This window comes from Dendrobates tinctorius, unplaced genomic scaffold (genome assembly GCF_039654945.1).
Source record: "Dendrobates tinctorius isolate UK_male_01 unplaced genomic scaffold, ASM3965494v1 ptg000265l, whole genome shotgun sequence".
Lineage (NCBI taxonomy): Eukaryota > Metazoa > Chordata > Amphibia > Anura > Dendrobatidae > Dendrobates > Dendrobates tinctorius.
This window is the reverse complement of record NW_027361932.1, coordinates 13,896,258-13,916,279: the sequence shown is the minus strand read 5'-3', so window position 1 is coordinate 13,916,279 and position 20,022 is coordinate 13,896,258. Positions and strand designations below refer to the sequence as shown.

Below are 20,022 nucleotides of genomic sequence, written 5' to 3'. Positions count from 1 at the left end.
GTGTACGGAGCACATGGCCAGGCAAAGACTTCATAGAAGCCCACTCATTTGTATAAGTAATCAAATTATTTTTACATAAAACAAAATAAGCAAACCTAACGAATGAGTCCGGCACACATGTTGGTATTAAGTGCAATCTATAGATGCAGTCAGTAAATAAATAGTACATGTAAATAACAGGGTACTAGGTTGACACAACTTTGACCAAAAACGTGCAAAAGCTCTCCCAGCAGAACAGGGTGTATCCAATCAGTATGGTCTATAACACTAGTAGCGCACCTTGCTATGTGCCAGCAGGCCTCAAAATAGATGGGGCAGACCAGGACCAAGAAATGCTAGTGTTAGGGCCCCGTCACACATAGCAGTCTCGCTAGCGTGCTCGGCATCGCTGTGCTAATCGCTGGTGAAGCTGTCTGACAGCTCACCAGCGATCACATAGCGACTCACCAGTGATCCTGACACGTTGATATCGTTGTCGGGATCGCTGGTGAGTCGCTATGTGACTCCAGCTTTAGGGACCATCCCGATTGGCTGCACCTCCATGTTATTTACATGTACTATTACTATTTTTCTCTTTTTTTATCCTAGGTTTCATAAAACAAAATAAGTAAAATCAGGACTGTAAGTATGATTTTGGTAGGTGCCCACAGTCCCATATTTGGGTGTATAAAATACCTTAATTTCAGTTTTGAGGATGACAAGACACTTTAAAGCTTAACGTCTGGACATTTCTTGTATAAAGAAAAACGTAACATTGGACATTAAAGACATGCAATGGTTGAAATCATCCATGGAGGAAAAAAAAAAAAATTTAACTTATGAATACAAGTTCTTCATGTCTCTTAGGCTACTTTCACATTAGAGTTTTGTAGCGCTGCGCTTCGTGCGCAATAGAAACGCATCATGCGTTTGCTTTTTTTAGGCGCATGAATTTCTAGCCATGTTAACTCTTAAAACGCATGCGATTTTAAACAGGCATGTGCATGTCCATATCTATGGGCACGCCTGCGTTCCCATAGACTGTAATGTGTTATTTTGGCGCATTCCGTGCGCATGCGTTTTTTGGACACAGGTTGGACAGACCAAAAATGCAACAGGTTGCGTCCGGCGTGCCCAGGCGCACACTACAAAGAAAACGCATGCGCACAAAAATGCATACAAACGCTAGACCATGAGCCCCCCCATGTTAAATATAGGGGCACATGGACACGCAAGATGCGCTGCACTAAAAACGCAAATGTGAAACCAGCCTTACACTGTAAGATAGCTGGAAAGGGAGCATTCGCTTATTGTGGAGGACTGCCTATGAAACCAAAACGAAGCCAAAGGAGGGCAGCAAAGCTGGTTTATTAGCAAACTAGGGGGGGGGGGGGCCTTAATCAAAGACCACTAAACAGCCCCTTGTTTAGTAATAAGACTTTTAATTAGATCATAATTACCACCTAAAATAATTAGGGCAATCCATTCATAGGTACACATTGTGTAGTGGTAGCATGATGAAATTTAAGTGGTGCATACTGCCATCAGTACTGCCCAGCATTACAAAAAGCCGGATTACTTACCGGTAATGCTCTTTTAATGAGTCCACGACAGCACCCACTGGAGGTATCGGATCCGCCCCATTTGGAACAGGAAACCCTATTGGAACGTCTCCCCTCTCTGCCCAGGAGGCCGCCATTGCTCTGGTGGAATGTGCTCTGATGTCTTCCGGAGGTTCTTCATTTCTTGCAGAGTAGGCTAAACGAATGGCATCCCTGATCCATCGGGAAATGGTGCTCTTTGTGACTCCATACCCTTTTTTACAGCCCTGAAAAGAAATAGAGAGCCCTACACTGCCTCCAGCTCTCGGACCTTTCAATATACTTTAGGACAGTTCTTCTGATGTCCAAAGTGTGGAATTTCTGCTCTTCCGGAGTGGAGGGATCTTCAAAGAAGGTTGGGAGGAGTATCTCCTGAGACCTATGGTACTTTGTTGATACCTTAGGCAGGTATGAGGGGTCTGGCTTTAATATTAATCTATCCCGGTATACCTGCAAAAAGGGTGGATCTATGGACAGGGCCTGGATATCACCCACTCTCCTAGCGGATGTCAGTGCTACCAAGAGGGCCGTCTTAAATGATAAATATTTAAGGGATATCGTATCTATCGGTTCAAAAGGTTCTTCTGTCAGGGCGTCTAACACCAAGTTTAAGTCCCATGTAGGGATTGTGGGTATGTGAACCGGAGTTATTCTTTCACATGCTGTAATGAATCGTGATATCAACTTATTCCCTGCTATATTATGGCCATACAGCGCCCCCAACGCAGACACCTGTATTTTCAGTGTGTTTACTGACAAGCCCAAATTCCTTCCCTTTTTGTAGGAATTCTAAGATAGAATTCTAACTATCGCGACTTCTGCTGTATGAGATGCTGTATGAAACTGTAGGAATTTCTTCCATATTCTTTTATAAATTTGGGTTGTGGACTGCTTCCTGCTCTGTAGGAGCGTAGTAATTAACGATTCCGAAAACCCTCTTGATCTTAATAGGTGCCTTTCAAGTTCCACGCCGTCAAGTGTAAGTTGTCCACTTGAGGGTGGAAGAAAGGGCCTTGGGAGAGTAGGTTGGGGTTTGAGGGGAGAACCCAAGGATCTGTCACTGACATAATTCGTAGCCACGAGAACCACGGTCTCTTGGACCAGAATGGTGCTATCAGGATTACTCTCGCCTTTTCCTCTCTGATTTTCCGAATCACTTGTGGCAGGAGAATCAATGGAGGGAAGGCGTATGCCAGCTTGAATTTCCATGAGGCCTGGAGGGCATCCAGTATGTCTGGGTGATCTGCTGGAGACAGGGAAGCAAAGGTCTTTGTTTGTCTGTTTTCCCTTGTGGCGAAGAGGTCCACTTGAGGATGCCCCCATAGAGCTACTATGTTCTGGAAGATTTGGCGATTGAGGCACCACTCCCCTTGCCGAAGTGTGTGTTGGCTTAAGAAATCGGCTTCTTGGTTGTCCTCTCCTCCGATATGAAGAGCTGAGAGGGACAACAAATTGCTTTCGGCTAAGCTTAAGATTCTTGCCGCAGAAGACATCAGAGTCTCTGATCGAGTACCTCCTTGTCTGTTTATGTAGGCCACTGTGGTGGTGTTGTCCGACAGGATCCTGACATGTTTCTGTTGGAGCTGTGGAAGGAAATTATGTAGAGCATAGTATACTGCTGTCAGTTCTTTTAAATTAGACGAGTATTCTCTTTCCTCTCTATTCCATCTTCCTTGACAAAAGCTATTCCCCATATGGGCTCCCCAGCCTTGTGGGCTAGCGTCGGTGGTTAGGATACCAGATGGTACTATGACCCATGGGACTCCTGAGGATAGATGGTCATCATCTAACCACCATTCCAGAGAAGTCAAGACCTCCTGAGTTAGAGTTATCTTGCTCTCGAGGTGACCACCATGTCGCCTCTCCTCCTGGAGGATCTGATGCTGAAGTGTGCGGACATGATAATGGGCCCACCGGACTGCAGGGGCACCGGAATCTAGCGACCCCAATAGCGACATTGCCCCTCTCAGAGACATGCGAGGTCTATCTATGGCTGCCTCTACTTTCTCTTTTGTTAGTGCAATCTTTACCTGAGGAAGTAGACATTTCTGGGTTATGGAGTTCAATTGGAACCCCAAAAACATCTGGAGGGATTGCGGAACGAGCCTGGACTTCTGTATATTGATGATCCAGCCTAGGTCCTGCAAAGATGAGATTGCATCAGCCACTCTTTCGGTACATTGGGTATCCGAGTTCCAGATTATTAGGAAGTAGTCTAAGTAAGGTACGATTAAAGTATCTTTTTGACGAACATAGGCCATCACCTCTGCCATCACCTTGGCGCTGTAGAGAGGCCGAAAGGCATGGCTGTGTACTGAAAATGACGGACCTTGCCATCGAACACCACTGCGACCCTTAGATATTTTTGGTATCTATTATGGATAGGAAGATGATAGTAAGCATCTTTTAAGTCAATTCCCGCCATCACACAATTTGGAAAGAGAAGCTTTATGGTGGATCTGATTGATTCCATCTTAAACTTATAATTTTTTATAAACGTATTAAGCTTCCTTAAATTAATAATTGTTCTAAACGTACCATCTGGTTTGGAAATTAAAAATAAAGGAGAGTAGAAGCCTCTACCTTCCTGTCCCTCTGGGACCTCCACTAAAACCCCCTTGCATAGTAGGCTCCGAATTTCTTCTTCGAGGGCCTTTTGTTGGGCCATAGAGTTAAGGCGGGTTAGGATAAAGAAATCATAAGGGTTTTGAAGGAATTCTATTTTCATTCCTTCTTCAATAATACCCAAGATCCATGGGTTTGAGGATATTTGTTCCCATTTTGGATAAAAGAACCGTAATCTACCCCCTACAGGTGGGTCTGATTTTTTAATTTCTATTTTCCCTTCGGAATGTTGGACCCCTGAACATGGTACCCTTTTGTTTCTCTTCTTTTGCGGCCCATCTATTTGATCTTTCCGTTTGCCTCCTTCTTCCAAACAGTCGCTTCTTAAAGGTTCTCCTATAGAAAGGGATAGAAGGGTCAGGGAGGGCCGACTTCCTCTCCTTTGCTTTGGCGAGTATAGTGTCTAACTCTTTCCCGAAGAGAAACTCACCCTCGCATGGGGTTGCACAAATCTTAGCCTTTGATTGCGCGTCCCCCTTCCAGCTCTTCATCCACAACGCCCTTCTGGCATTGTTCACAAGAGCTGCTGATCTTGCTGCCAGCCGTAGAGTGTCCGCCGACGCATCAGCCATAAAGGCAGCTGCCCCTCTAATTAATGGGATAGCGGCCCGTAATTTTTCTCTGGACACCTTTTGCTCGATTTGTTGATCCAGCTGGTCCAACCACACGAGCATAGATCTAGTGGTGCATGTGCTGGCTACCGCTGGCTTAAAAAATACCCGTGGTAGATTCCCAAGACCTCTTCAATGATGATTCTGCCTTGCGGTCTAACGGGTCTGCCAACAAGCCTGCGTCCTCTACTGGAATAGCCGATTGTTTCGAGGTAGAGGATATAACGGCATCCACTTTTGGCACTTTGGTCCATTTTAATAGCTCCTCATCGCTAAATGGATACTTTCTTTTTGAGGCTGATGGGAGAAAACTTCTTTGGTCATGTTTTTCCCATTCCCTCTTTATTAGGGCCTTAATTGCCGGTATTACCGGGAACGCTCTCCTTTTCTTTTCCGCCAATCCCGCAAACATTATGTCTTGTGCGGTTTGGGCACCCCTTGGTTCCTCACACCCCATAGTGCTTCTCACCGATTTGACTAGGTTGTCCACACTATCCAGGGGGAAACATGACCGTCCCTCCATGTCTGATGACGACGAGGATGTGAGTGAGGAGTCAGAGATTAACCCCCCTTCTTCCTCTGACTCTGAGCTGAGGGTTAACTGCTTTTTGCTGCCAGTCTCTGAGGGAGTTTTGGCGCGGTTAATAGCCTGTATCTCCTCCCTGATTATAGCTCTAATGTCTTTTGTCGACAATGCGGCCCCCTGCTTTGTCTCTCTGGTGCACTGCTTACAGAGCTTCTTAGGGTAGGAGTCAGGGAGAGGTTCAGCGCATAACGCACATTCTTTATGCTTGGATTTATCCTTTTTCTTTGTCTAGAAGGGGACACCAAGGCGGGGGGGGGGAGGTCAGCTTAGTAGGCAGAGTATATACTTTGCACACTCACCCAGTGAAGCCTTATATTACCGGATCAGATGGCTGAGATCCCGTCCTAGGCCTTGATTCTCCCGCTTCATTCCTGTGGCCGATGTTGCGGTCCCTGGTGGAGCTACTTCCTGCAGAATCCCCCGCTGGAGCGTGCGCTTCCGTTGGGGACGACATTGCTGCATCGCCGCTCAGCTGCGCCGCTGTTTAAATAATTTGCCTTTTTTTTTTTTCTTCCTGCCGTCCCCCCGGAAGTTGCTCCTCCTCCCTGGGATCACCGCGCGCATGCCCCGACGCGCTCTCAGCCATCTCGCCCCGGAAGTTCAACCATTACTTCCGGGGGGTCAGGAGACTCTGCGCCGGCCGGCTACCGCGCCGCTTTGATGTGCAGCCCCCGCTCTCCATGCGGTCCCCCTCTCTATGCACCGCCACCGTTGCTGGTGCTTTTTATTTTAAAAAAAAAAACCCCTTTTTTTTTTTTGTTTTGCGCCACTGGCGCTCTTACCACTCCCAGTAGCGGTGCGTCCCGATGCCTACCGGCGCTCTCCTGGGTGAGACGGGGCGGCCCTCCCCGGACCCCGTCATCACCCTTCGTTCACCAGACGAGGGGGGAGCCGTCTAGCGGAATCTCCCCCGACGCTGCCTCCGGACCGCAGCCCCTGCCGTTCACATGGAGACTGCACAGGCGGCATGCCTGGCCGAGGTATTCTTTCCTGAAGGATATCGTGGCTCCGTTTGGAACAGGAAACCAAAACTGAGGAGGAAAGGCGGACCGCCCCCTTTTATCTTTCCTGTAGGGTTTCCTGTTTCAAATGGGGCGGATCCGATACCTCCAGTGGGTGCTGTCGTGGCGAAGGGTAAAAATCAAAATACTTTGCACTAACAATGTGACAGTGGCAGAACCCGTGGTGCCTACGGGATATGCAATACTAGATATTCACAAGCCACAACTCACCACGTATTCTACTTTAACCTAAGGCTGGATTACTAAATGTTTACTAGACACCTTCACTTACTTGCTGCTTGCGTTGTAATCATAGGCTCCATTCTGTGGTGGGGTCTCTGCAGGTTTGGCTCTAAAGTAATTTGTGAATCCACTGAACATGCTCTTGATGCTATTGATATGGCGTTGACTGGTCTTCATATCTTGTTCCATCTTGTCCACCATTTTTTCGGAGCGTTTCAAAGCTTCCCCCTGCCGCATTAGTTCCTTTGCAGAAAGAAAAACAGAATTTAAAATCACTGACAAAATAAATGGAATTTTAACCACTTCACAACTTTTGATGTATATTTAGGTCAAAGATCATGTCCCTGCCTTTAATGTGGGCTCAAATGCCAAGCCCACATAGAATCAGAGTTGGAAGGGACCTCCTGGTCCAACCCCCTGCTCAAAGCAGGATTTGCTAAATCATCCCAGACAGATGTCTGTCCAGCCTCTGTTTGAAGACTTCTATTGAAGAACTCACCACCTCTCGTGGCAGCCTGTTCCACTCATTGATCACCCTCACTGTCAAAGTTTTTTCTAATATCTAATCTGTGTCTCCCCACCCCCCATTCAGTTTCATCCCATTGCTTCTAGTCTTTCCTTGTGCAAATGAGAATAAAGATGATCCTTCTACAATGTGACAGCCCTTGAGATATTTGTAGACAGCTATTAAGTCTCCTCTCAGTCTTCTCTTCTGCAAGCTAAACATTCCCAAATCCTGCAACCTTTCCTCATAAGACACGGTTTGCAGACCGGTCACCATTCTGGTCGCTCTTTTCTGAACTTGCTCCAGTTTGTTGATGTCTTTTTTAGAGTGTGGCATCCAAAACTGGACACAGTATTCCAGATGAGGTCTGACCAAAGAGGAGTAGAGGAAAATAATCACTTCACGTGATCTAGACTGTATGCTTCTGTTAATACATCCTAGAATTGCATTTGCCTTTTTTGCTGCTGCATCACACTGTTGACTCATTCAGTCTGTGATCTATTAGTATACCCAAGTCTTTTTCACATGTGCTGTTGCTTAGCCCTATTCCTCCCATTCTGTATATGCTTTTTTCATTTCTATTGCCCAGATGTAGTACTTTGCATTTTTCCTTGTTAAAACCCATTGTTAGTTGCTGCCCACTGCTCCAGTTTATCTTTCCCCACACATGAAGACTGTTTTAATCAGTCATGTGTCCTTAACAGCCGTGGGCGGAGGAAAGCTCCACCCACAGCTTTTAAAAAGTTAAATCCCACTCTCAATCACTGAGAATGGGATTTAAAATGCGTCAGCCAGAAGCGCGTCATTCATTCCAACCATCTGCACCCCTGTCATGAGATTACGGGATGCCGTTGGGTTTTCATGCCAGCCAGGGGTCTGCTGATGAATCCCATGCCTGTTATGAATCTCCTGTGAACATCGGCTTGTGGCAGACGTTCACAGGAGATCATGATCTCTGCTATGTGCAGCACAGGCGATTGGATGATCGCTGCTTCAAGTCTCCTAAGGGAATTAAAGGGAACCTGTCACCAGTTTTGCCAGATATAAGTTACGACCATCACCTTTCAGGGCTGATATACAGCATTATAGATTGCTGTATATCTGCCCCCAACCCGACCTGTAAGAGAAGAAAAATAACTTATTATACTCACCTGCAGGGCGGTCCGGTCCGAGGGGTGACGCTCTTCTTGGTCCGGGGCCTCCCATCTTCTTGCAATGCCGTCCTTCTCGGTTAATGTGGATGACACGTTTCTGCGCCATCCACGCAGGCGTGCTTCTCTGCCCTGTTGAGGACAGAGGAAAGTCCTGCAGTGTGCAGGTGTTGGGAAAGGTCAGAGGCCCAGGGCCTGCGCACTGCAGTACTTTGCTCTGACTTCAACAGGGCAGATAAGTACGCCTGCACAGGAGTGCGATGCTGGTGAGCCTGTTTGGATGATGCAGAGATGAGTCATCCACACGAACCAAGAAGGAAGATGGCATCGCAAGATGATGGGAGGCACCGGACCAAGAAGAGTGACATACCTCGGGTCGGACTGCCCGGCAAGTATAATAAAAGTTATTTGTCTTCTTTTACAGGTCGGGGGGCAGGTATACAGAATTATTGAATGCTTATAGAATCAAATCCCCACTCCCTCCCATTTATCCCATTGAAAAAAAAAAAAAAAAAAAAAAAAAAAAAAGATATGCACATTTGGTATCGTTGAGTTCAGAAATGTCCAATCTAGGAAAAGCCTCTTAAAAAAAAAAAAAAAAAAATAAATCAGTTTTAACTACAGGAATTTCTGCAATATATATGAATATTTGGTAAAGGCACTCTTGCAAAACTGCTTCGACACCTTAAAACTAAAAGTGCTGGCAATCATCAAAAGAAGGACAGGAAAATGGTTTAGTTTTTTCTCTTCCTGAGAATGTGGTTAATGCTGTAGTCGGCAAAATCAGAGGAAAAAATATAAGAAAACTGGGGGCAGTGACCACAACATGAAATTTAGGTTTAAATAGTAGCAATTAAATGGAAAGGGCTTTCTCAACAAGCAAACCATTTGAAACAGTCATTTTTTTTTTTAGATAACTTATTAGAAAATTATTCTCTGCTGAATAACACAAACTTTTGTTACCAAAGGCAAACATTGTCATCTGCCCCAAACAGATGTCCTGAGCATGCAAGGCACGGTTTACCGTGGTTGCCTGAGACAAGAACCGATTACCTATACTTAGAATTGGTCTTTAAAATGAGATTTGCAGGAGGGAGGGGGGGAGGATGTTGGGGGTGACACCAAACAACCCTCTTAACCCCCACAATGCCCAACAAGCAGATGTTAATTGCTCCGGCAGCAACACCCAGACTTGAGTGCATGGGAGATAAATGGCAGTACTTGGCAGCAGCCCCTAAACAATGTACAGGGCTGCTGTGTCCCTCTCTGGGCCACCGCAAGAGCAGATATTAACTCATTGGTGGCGAAGCCAGGTGTCGGACCCCCACTGATCTCATACAAGTGTCCTATTCTATTGACAACTGGAAGAAAACATTAAAACAGCCACTTAGGGTAAACCGCAATGTGGTTTACTACCATTATGTACAATGGTTACGGTGTGTTTGGCGACACATGCATTTTAGGTACACTGTAGTGTAAAATCCCACATAACTTTGTGCCCTGCTTCTCCAACTGTCAGGAAGATCTCACCAGGAGACGCCCTGAGCTGTTGGTTTTCACAGAAGTGGCTACAAACTGCAAAACCCTTATCTGGTTGCAGGAATATATGCTTTAACAAGATAAAATTAGCAGAAAATTTCTCCGTTAATATTTACCGAGAGTAAATGGAGCAGTATTTTTAATTTTGGCATCATCTTCCATCACAGATGGTGAGGCTCAGGTGTCACTTTGGTCCTACTAGTGAGGCCTTTGTAGGAAAAAATAAATAAAAAAAAAAAAAAAAAAGTACTGAGCGTATAAAAGGAAAACTGCTAGTTACTTTTTAGATTTAACTATTCAGCATGGAAAAAGTAACACTATATGTAATCTTTCACTTTTTTCCTGAAGCTCTTCCCCCAGCTGGTGTTCAGGTCGGCTGCACCTTTACACGTCAGCGCCTCTTATTTGCATACAAAGAAAAAATAAAAAAAAGCTACAGTAACAAATGGGAAGGTGAAAATATATTCCCCATGTCCTAATGCTGGAATGTGAGCATTTTTTTTTTTTTTTAAATATTGAGAAGGTAGAAAAAAAATAAAAATAAAACTGGTGATTTTGATAACAGACACCACCCAAGATGGCAAGTATCCAATCACGTAGCACTGCGCAAATATATCAACAATATATCAACAAAAGAAGCAAGTAATCAGTCACCAGTTCTAAGTCAGATTATTTTGGAGGACATAATGACAGGCGGCTGGAATTCAATTGTCTGATCCCTGTCGGTGGGGGAAAGGTAGATAAGGGTGCTTTCACAATGCATTTTGCCACGTGTTCATTGGTCCCATCACGCTTACGTCCCAACCACCTGGCAAAATGGCATTCAGGGGGATGTGCGCCTTCAGGGCCATAGACTATAATGGTGCCCTGTGCATTATTTTCGGGCGTACATGCAGGGAAAACTGTGTATGGCGGAGTCGGGACAGATTGCTGTCAGCTGATTGACAACAACCTAATGCCTGTGGCCATCTGTACTGCTACAAAGTATCTGATAAGTGATCTAGTGTCCAGATTTCTCTGGGAAGCCGACTCTAACAGCAATGTCCAGTGTGAATAGCCCAGCTATGTTCTGGGTCTTTGAGAAGAATGGTGACTTAAGCTTGTCATACACATTGATGGCTGTCAGCTGACTCTCCCAGACATCAGCGCACTCATTTGCCCGAGTGCTACGGCGTCCTCTATGAGAGAGGCGATGCTAGATATCTGATGGCGCCATATCCCCGGGAAACAATATGATCGGTAGTCTATAACTGGACATGATCTGCTGATATTCCCCCCGGCAATAAATTATCCAGTGCTGCCATACACAGACTGTTGGTGGGTCTGATTGACATTAGTCTGATGTTTAGAGGGGGCTACGCTGTAGAGAGCTCCTGTAGGGACTGTGACATCTCGGACAGCCTGCCAAGTCGATGCCTGGGGTCTCAGCTACACTTTATAATGGATAATACTGTCTCACACAGTGCCTGGCGTCCCCAAGGATATGTCCTCGGATTCTGATAGGTGGGTTTCAGCCTCTGGGGGACCCACGATCCTGGAAATGAAGGGGGCTACAGTTCTTTTTCTGCACTGTGTCCCCCATGGCAGTGGTGAGCTGCTGGCAGGCCCTAGAGCACCATCATAGTGCCACTATGGGAAGGCACCATGGCTGCAGGATGCATGGAGGGCGCCCCTGGTGGTCCTCAGGCCCTATAGCACCATCATAGCGCCACTATGGGAAGGCATCCTGGCAGGACGCATGGAGGGCACCCCTGGTGGAACTCAGGCCCTATAGCACCATCATAGTGCCACTATGGGAAGGCATCCTGGCAGCAGGACGCATGGAGGGCGCCCCTGGTGGACCTCAGGCCCTATAGCACTATCATAGTGCCACTATGGGAAGGCATCCTGGCAGCAGGCCGCATGGCGGGCGCCCCTGGTGGACCTCAAGCCCTATAGCACCATCATAGGGCCACTATGGGAAGGCATCCTGGCAGCAGGACGCATGGAGGGCACCCCTGGTGGACCTCAGGCCCTATAGCACTATCATAGTGCCACTATGGGAAGGCATCCTGGCAGCAGGACGCATGGAGGGCACCCCTGGTGGACCTCAGGCCCTATAGCACTATCATAGTGCCACTATGGGAAGGCATCCTGGCAGCAGGACGCATGGTGGGCGCCCCTGGTGGTCCTCAGGCCCTATAGTACTATCATAGGGCCACTATGGGAAGGCATCCTGACAGCAAGACGCATGGTGGGCACCCCTGGTGGACCTCAGGCCCTATAGCACTATCATAGGGCCACTATGGGAAAGCATCCTGACAGCAAGACGCATGGAGGGCACCCCTGGTGGACCTCAGGCCCTATAGCACTATCATAGTGCCACTATGGGAAGGCATCCTGGCAGCAGGACGCATGGAGGGCGCCCCTGGTGGACCTCAGGCCCTATAGCACTATCATAGTGCCACTATGGGAAGGCATCCTGGCAGCAGGACGCATGGAGGGCGCCCCTGGTGGACCTCAAGCCCTATAGCACCATCATAGTGCCACTATGGGAAGGCATCCTAGCAGCAGGACGCATGGAGGGCGCCCCTGGTGGACCTCAGGCCCTATAGCACTATCATAGTGCCACTATGGGAAGGAATCCTAGCAGCAGGACGCATGGAGGGCACCCCTGGTGGTCCTCAGGCCCTATAGCACTATCATAGTGCCACTATGGGAAGGCATCCTAGCAGCAGGACGCATGGAGGGCGCCCCTGGTGGACCTCAGGCCCTATAGCACTATCATAGTGCCACTATGGGAAGGCATCCTAGCAGCAGGACGCATGGAGGGCGCCCCTGGTGGACCTCAGGCCCTATAGCACTATCATAGTGCCACTATGGGAAGGCATCCTGGCAGCAGGACGCATGGAGGGCGCCCCTGGTGGACCTCAGGCCCTATAGCACTATCATAGTGCCACTATGGGAAGGCATCCTGGCAGCAGGACGCATGGAGGGCGCCCCTGGTGGACCTCAGGCCCTATAGCACTATCATAGTGCCACTATGGGAAGGCATCCTGGCAGCAGGACGCATGGAGGGCGCCCCTGGTGGACCTCAGGCACTATAGCACTATCATAGTGCCACTATGGGAAGGCATCCTGGCAGCAGGACGCATGGAGGGCGCCCCTGGTGGACCTCAGGCCCTATAGCACTATCATAGTGCCACTATGGGAAGGCATCCTGGCAGGACGCATGGAGGGCGCCCCTGGTGGACCTCAGGCCCTATAGCACTATCATAGTGCCACTATGGGAAGGCATCCTGGCAGCAGGACGCATGGAGGGCGCCCCTGGTGGACCTCAGGCACTATAGCACTATCATAGTGCCACTATGGGAAGGCATCCTGGCAGCAGGACGCATGGAGGGCGCCCCTGGTGGACCTCAGGCCCTATAGCACTATCATAGTGCCACTATGGGAAGGCATCCTGGCAGCAGGACGCATGGAGGGCGCCCCTGGTGGACCTCAGGCCCTATAGCACTATCATAGTGCCACTATGGGAAGGCATCCTGGCAGCAGGACGCATGGAGGGCGCCCCTGGTGGACCTCAGGCCCTATAGCACTATCATAGTGCCACTATGGGAAGGCATCCTGGCAGCAGGACGCATGGAGGGCGCCCCTGGTGGACCTCAGGCACTATAGCACTATCATAGTGCCACTATGGGAAGGCATCCTGGCAGCAGGACGCATGGAGGGCGCCCCTGGTGGACCTCAGGCCCTATAGCACTATCATAGTGCCACTATGGGAAGGCATCCTGGCAGCAGGACGCATGGAGGGCGCCCCTGGTGGACCTCAGGCCCTATAGCACTATCATAGTGCCACTATGGGAAGGCATCCTGGCAGCAGGACGCATGGAGGGCGCCCCTGGTGGACCTCAGGCCCTATAGCACTATCATAGTGCCACTATGGGAAGGCATCCTGGCAGCAGGACGCATGGAGGGCGCCCCTGGTGGACCTCAGGCACTATAGCACTATCATAGTGCCACTATGGGAAGGCATCCTGGCAGCAGGACGCATGGAGGGCGCCCCTGGTGGACCTCAGGCCCTATAGCACTATCATAGTGCCACTATGGGAAGGCATCCTGGCAGCAGGACGCATGGAGGGCGCCGCCGATGGTCCTGTGGGGAGTGAGCGCTCACCTCCGCCGTCTCCACCCCGACCTTCTCGGACTCGTACAGCAGGGACACCGAGCGGTTGCTGCTGTCCACCGTGGACTGCGCCCTCCTCAGCACCTCTTGCTGCAGCGACCGCTGCCTGTCCGCCTCCTCCCGCCGCCGCCTGTCGGCCGGGGACTCATAGGGGTCCTCATCACTGTTCCACTTCACAGGCTTGAAGTCATCATCTTCCTCCTCATCGAAGGGGTTGTAGCTCCTGGACATGGCGACGAGTCTGCACTGCGGAGGAAGCCACAATTACTCGTCCGTCAGGCTCCTGCACCGGCCGTGTGCACACAGAATAGCCACTTACCGGTAACTGCACCGGAGCACAAGCACACAACACCCCGGAGCTCTGCCCCCACCGCTCACCTGACTCCTGGCCTCACTTCCGCCCAACTGCTGACGTCACTACATCCTCAGCGCCAACTTCCGCCCTCAGTGCTGTACTACAACGCAATTTATAACCATAGTGTGAGGAAAGCTACGTGGCTGCTGATACTGCGCCCCCTATCGGGAGATAACTGTAAACGACACATTGTATATATCCGCTTAGTGTATGTATTGTATTGATACCGGAAATAGCTGCAGAGCTAGTTGCCATGGTAACGGGGGCCGGTCGCCCTCCTCCGCTTGTTCTCAAGTGGTCATGTGATCTAGTCTTGTTGAGCGGTGACGTCATCTGACGGCTCCGGGAGGAACATGGCGGCCAAGGGGGGCAGCAGCGGCTCCCGGGGGTTTTATTTCAACACAGTGCTGTCCCTTGCCCGCTCCCTGGCAGTGCAGAGACCGGCGGCCTTAGAGAAGGTGAGGAATCGCCCCGGGGAGGGAGGGCAGTGCTGGTGACGGGGGAGTCATGTGTGAGTGGCAGGTGGGAGGAAGCGTAACCCTTTACCTGCCGGGGGAGGAGGAGGGAATCTCCAGTCATCACCTCCTGGAGTGGATCTGTACAGGGGGCTTGGTCCCAGAGCTTGGGTGGGATCAGGTGTCCTGTGATTAGTAATGAGGGGCATTGCTCATGTTGGGGGTCAGTAATAATGGCACAACGTGAATGATGTAGAATGAGACCCTGATATGTACAGAAAATGACTGTGCAGCCAGTACTGGGCATTGTGCAGCTATGATTGCTGGGGGATTTCAGCTCTGAAGCCTGTACGACAGCGAACGCTGCTGTGGACTGTAGTAGGTCATGGGTTTTTTTTAAGTAAAAAGGGAAGCTATGTATTTCCGTGGTGTGTATAATTAGGAGCTATAGGGTCCGATCACTGGAAATCCTTCTCCATCATTAGAAACCATTGTCAGCTCTGATCATACACTGCGCAGAATTAAGCCACTTTCTTAGCTCTGGTGACCCGGATGTCGTCTTGATGACATGTGGTCACCATGGCAACGATCAGGACCCCGCGTCACACCATGGGGTTTCAGATCCAAGGGCGGAGGGGCTGTCATCTCTCTGCCTGTCTCCCGGAATGCTGCAATCATGTTGGATCGCAGGATTTAGGGGGTTAAAGGGCCAGGAGCAGTGCGTGACCGGGCCTGGCACTTATTGTCGGGTATCATCTGTCAGAGTCAGCTGACACCCGGTGACGATCGCCCACGCACAGCCTGTGTCCGCGCACGATCACCGTGCAGTAATAATACGTCCCTGGTTAAATAGGCCCAGGGCACATGGATGTATTATTACGACAAATGTCAGAAAGGGGTTAAAAAAAATGATATTTTCAGTGTTTTGAATGAGTATTCCATCAGTAATTTTCACGCATTGATAAACTGTAAAGCGTCTAATAACCTTTGCAATGTTAAACATTGTCATGGACGGCACACGGATGTCATCATGGACGGCACACGGATGTCATCATGGACGGCACACGGATGTCATCATGGACGGCACGAGGATGTCATCATGGACGGCACGAGGATGTCATCATGGACGGCACGAGGATGTCATCATGGACGGCACGAGGATGTCATCATGGACGGCACGAGGATGTCATCATGGTCGGCACACGGATGTCATCATGGTCGGCACACGGATGTCATCATGGACGGCACGAGGATGTCATCATGGACGGCACGAGGATGTCATCATGGACGGCACACGGATGTCATCATGGTCGGCACACGGATGTCATCATGGTCGGCACACGGATGTCATCATGGTTGGCACACGGATGTCATCATGGACGGCACGAGGATGTCATCATGGACGGCACACGGATGTCATCATGGTCGGCACACGGATGTCATCATGGTCGGCACACGGATGTCATCATGGACGGCACACGGATGTCATCATGGACGGCACACGGATGTCATCATGGACGGCACGAGGATGTCATCATGGACGGCACGAGGATGTCATCATGGTCGGCACACGGATGTCATCATGGACGGCACGAGGATGTCATCATGGACGGCACACGGATGTCATCATGGTCGGCACACGGATGTCATCATGGTCGGCACACGGATGTCATCATGGACGGCACGAGGATGTCATCATGGACGGCACACGGATGTCATCATGGTCGGCACACGGATGTCATCATGGACGGCACACGGATGTCATCATGGACGGCACACGGATGTCATCATGGACGGCACGAGGATGTCATCATGGACGGCACGAGGATGTCATCATGGACGGCACGAGGATGTCATCATGGACGGCACGAGGATGTCATCATGGACGGCACGAGGATGTCATCATGGTCGGCACACGGATGTCATCATGGACGGCACACGGATGTCATCATGGACGGCACACGGATGTCATCATGGACGGCACACGGATGTCATCATGGACGGCACACGGATGTCATCATGGTCGGCACACGGATGTCATCATGGACGGCACACGGATGTCATCATGGACGGCACACGGATGTCATCATGGTCGGCACACGGATGTCATCATGGACGGCACACGGATGTCATCATGGACGGCACACGGATGTCATCATGGACGGCACACGGATGTCATCATGGACGGCACACGGATGTCATCATGGACGGCACACGGATGTCATCATGGTCGGCACACGGATGTCATCATGGACGGCACACGGATGTCATCATGGACGGCACACGGATGTCATCATGGACGGCACACGGATGTCATCATGGACGGCACACGGATGTCATCATGGACGGCACACGGATGTCATCATGGACGGCACACGGATGTCATCATGGACGGGACACGGATGTCATCATGGACGGCACACGGATGTCATCATGGACGGCACACGGATGTCATCATGGACGGCACACGGATGTCATCATGGACTGACAGACGCTTGTACTGGCACTTGTCGCTCACTTAATTTGCTGAAATACATCCCCAAATTTGCCGGGAATTTCCACCATCCTTCACTGTTCCCTTCAGACACTCATTATTGTACCACTCTCCAGCCCTTTTGGGAATAAATGGTCTTCTGCTACAACCAAATATTTCCCATTTTGGCCCCTCAGTAAAGAGCACCTGCTATTACAAAGTTTCTTATGTTCACTTAAACTATTAATTTATGCTTAGTGCATTATCGGTCAGTAGCCTCATTACCTCTGTGTCTCCTTGGTTCGGTCACCAGATCTCATAATATGAGCTGCATACGTTATTAAATGGAGCACTTAGACCTGATGAGACCGGTGTACTGTGACCATCCATGTTAGAACATCTGTAAAATAATTGTTGAAAGCGTTTTTAGGGTCTGATTCATCAAAGCAATTAGTCAAGAATTCTGGCGTAAAAAAAATCACTATGAAAAGTAGCAGAATTTTTGCGACTTTGGAAGTTTTCAAACTGGGCAGAACGGGGCGATGAGGCCGCAGCTCTGACTCGTGACAAGCTGCGGTGGATCTTACTCCAGTCTCTCTGTGTGCTCCTCTTAATGAGTAAGAAGCGTCTGACTGCCAGCAGCGATGTTCCCGCCGATCTTGGTAAAATCACGGCGTACGTGTCCATTTTAGTATCAGGTGGGAATGCTTTGACAAAGCAATACAGGGTTATTCTGACTTGGACTTTCAATAAAAGTACAACAGCCCCATCAGTTCTAAGAGATTTAATAATGTATATATCTGGAGATAGGATTAACATGTCTGTTCAATTGGCCTATGATCCAATTATAATGAAAACTACCTATTCATGTTCCTACTGCCCCAGGTGTACTTACATTTGGCTTGTAAATGGTAGTTGTAACTTTCTCTATTGGTTGCTGTTATAAAACACAGGATTTGTAAAATGAACCATTGTCGGATTTTACTGTATGATAGTAAACGTTAGTAAGCATCATTAGGAAATATTTACAAGTCTTGTGTGTATTGGCTTGTGGTGTCTTATTTGTTTCTTTTCAGTGCAGACAGTGTTAGTACGGTGTGTATTATATACTGAGTATAGAGAAATGTCTGCTCTAGAAGAGGAGCCTTGGGCTCTTTGCACACAGTGCGTATTTGTCGCAGATTTTTCTCGGCACAAACCTGAGCGTTGGCATGAAAAGCGCCGTGTAAATGAGCTTTTGACTCGTTTTTTGTGTGCGTTTTTTTTCTTGTGAAATGTGCTGCACCAATGCTGAAGGAAGCGAGATACTGAAAATGTTTTGGTTGTTAACATCTGCAAGGCAAAAATGCGCAGCACATGCAGGAGACGTCAGGAGCCTCATTCGCTTTGCTGTAACTTTAAAACGTTTTTTTTTTTCTGCAGCAAAAAACGCAGCGTGTGAACGAGCCCATAGGCTGGCTTCACACATCTGACATGCACCGTCCATGTACGGAGCGGCCGAAGATGCCTCCTCAATCTCCAGAAAAGGCTATCGAGTTGGGGTCAGGAGACTTACGGCCGGTCCCGACATCGCAGTCCGTTCTTATAGAGAATGTCTTGGGTTGTGTCCTTTTTTTTTTAATATATTTTTTTACCACGTTCAGGGCAAAAATACACTGCGGACACAATATGTGAACGCAGCTTTGCGTTAGCATAAAAAAAGTCAGATTTTGGACAAATGGTCGATTTTAAATCATTTGATGACAAAAATCTAAAAGTGTTCTGTACTAAGAGTTTTATAATGTATAGGACAGGTCAGCAGTATCAGGTCAGAGGTGGTCCAGTAACTGGCACCCTCCCCCCACCACCAATCAGCTTATAACTGCAAAAATGGAATGAGACAGCAATGAAATACTCCGTTCTTATTGGGATGCACAAACTAAAGATCTGGCGTCTACATCCAGATCAAAAATGACAGCAAAAAAGAGAACGTTTTGCCGGCATCCATATAATACAAAAGCTCGTTGCAACTAGGCTCACATCATGTCACCCGGGCGCCTTATTCATGTGCCCTAGGAACGGGCCCTACGTGGGATAATACATGGTGACATGCTGTGAGCCCAATTATAGTGATCTTTTCTATTCTTTGGATGCTGGCAAAACTTACTCTTTTTTTATTCCATCACCTAATACCTGGTGGCGTGACAGAGTGAACTTCACATAGTATGGAGCCGAACAGCATGGTATGTCCCAGTTACCCCTTTAAGGGGTGCACACAATTTCTTTTAAACTTGGGTGAACCCACTGAGTTTTCCAAGAGGAAGACTGTTCAGGAAACTTCGGCATTTTTTTTGTCCTGAAGCATGTTTTTTATTCCTTTTTTGCATCTTTTTGGTGCTTTCCTGAGCACTTGCATCATTGTTTTTGACCGCCGGCATTTTTTTTTAAACGTCCCATCATTTTTGGATCGTTGTTTTTCTTTTTCGTTGTTTTTTTTACATACAGCTGACACGCGTACCCGATCACAGCGGTGCTCAGCATGAGGCCGCGGTGCTTGTGCAGCCGTACTAGTACTGCTGCGGGCGGAAATCCAGTTCCCGCAGAGTAGTACTAGTACGGCGAAGGTTGGGAAGGGGTTAAAAAGGTCCCTCAGTTTGTTTCAGTAGGTTCCACAATCATGGGGAAGACTGCTGACTTGACAGATGTCCAGAAGGCAGTCACTGACACACTCCACAAGGAGGGTAAGCCACAAAA

At 48.8% G+C, this 20,022-nt stretch overlaps 2 protein-coding genes across 6 annotated transcripts in view; one reads left to right on the top strand and one right to left on the bottom strand.

Moving 5' to 3' along the window:
- SNAP29 (synaptosome associated protein 29) overlaps positions 1–14,479 on the bottom strand; it is a 35,576-nt gene extending 21,097 nt beyond the window's left edge. The window contains exons 1-3 of one of the 4 annotated variants that reach the window (XM_073559141.1): positions 14,385–14,479; positions 13,998–14,247; positions 6,696–6,889 (exon numbers count right to left, since the gene is read on the bottom strand). In XM_073559141.1, the coding sequence (XP_073415242.1) occupies positions 6,696–6,889; positions 13,998–14,237 (434 nt within the window). In that variant the 5' untranslated portion in view covers positions 14,238–14,247; positions 14,385–14,479. Of the gene's footprint in view, positions 1–6,695; positions 6,890–13,997; positions 14,253–14,325 lie in introns of all 4 variants that reach the window. The other 3 variants (XM_073559139.1, XM_073559138.1, XM_073559142.1) reach the window with 3 other exon arrangements.
- Positions 14,480–14,665: 186 nt separating this feature from the next.
- The window catches only part of PI4KA (phosphatidylinositol 4-kinase alpha), a 201,207-nt gene continuing 195,850 nt past the window's right edge, over positions 14,666–20,022 (top strand). For both annotated transcript variants that reach the window (XM_073559137.1, XM_073559136.1), the window contains exon 1: positions 14,666–14,819. In XM_073559137.1, the coding sequence (XP_073415238.1) occupies positions 14,715–14,819 (105 nt within the window). In that variant the 5' untranslated portion in view covers positions 14,666–14,714. The remainder of the gene's footprint in view (positions 14,820–20,022) is intronic.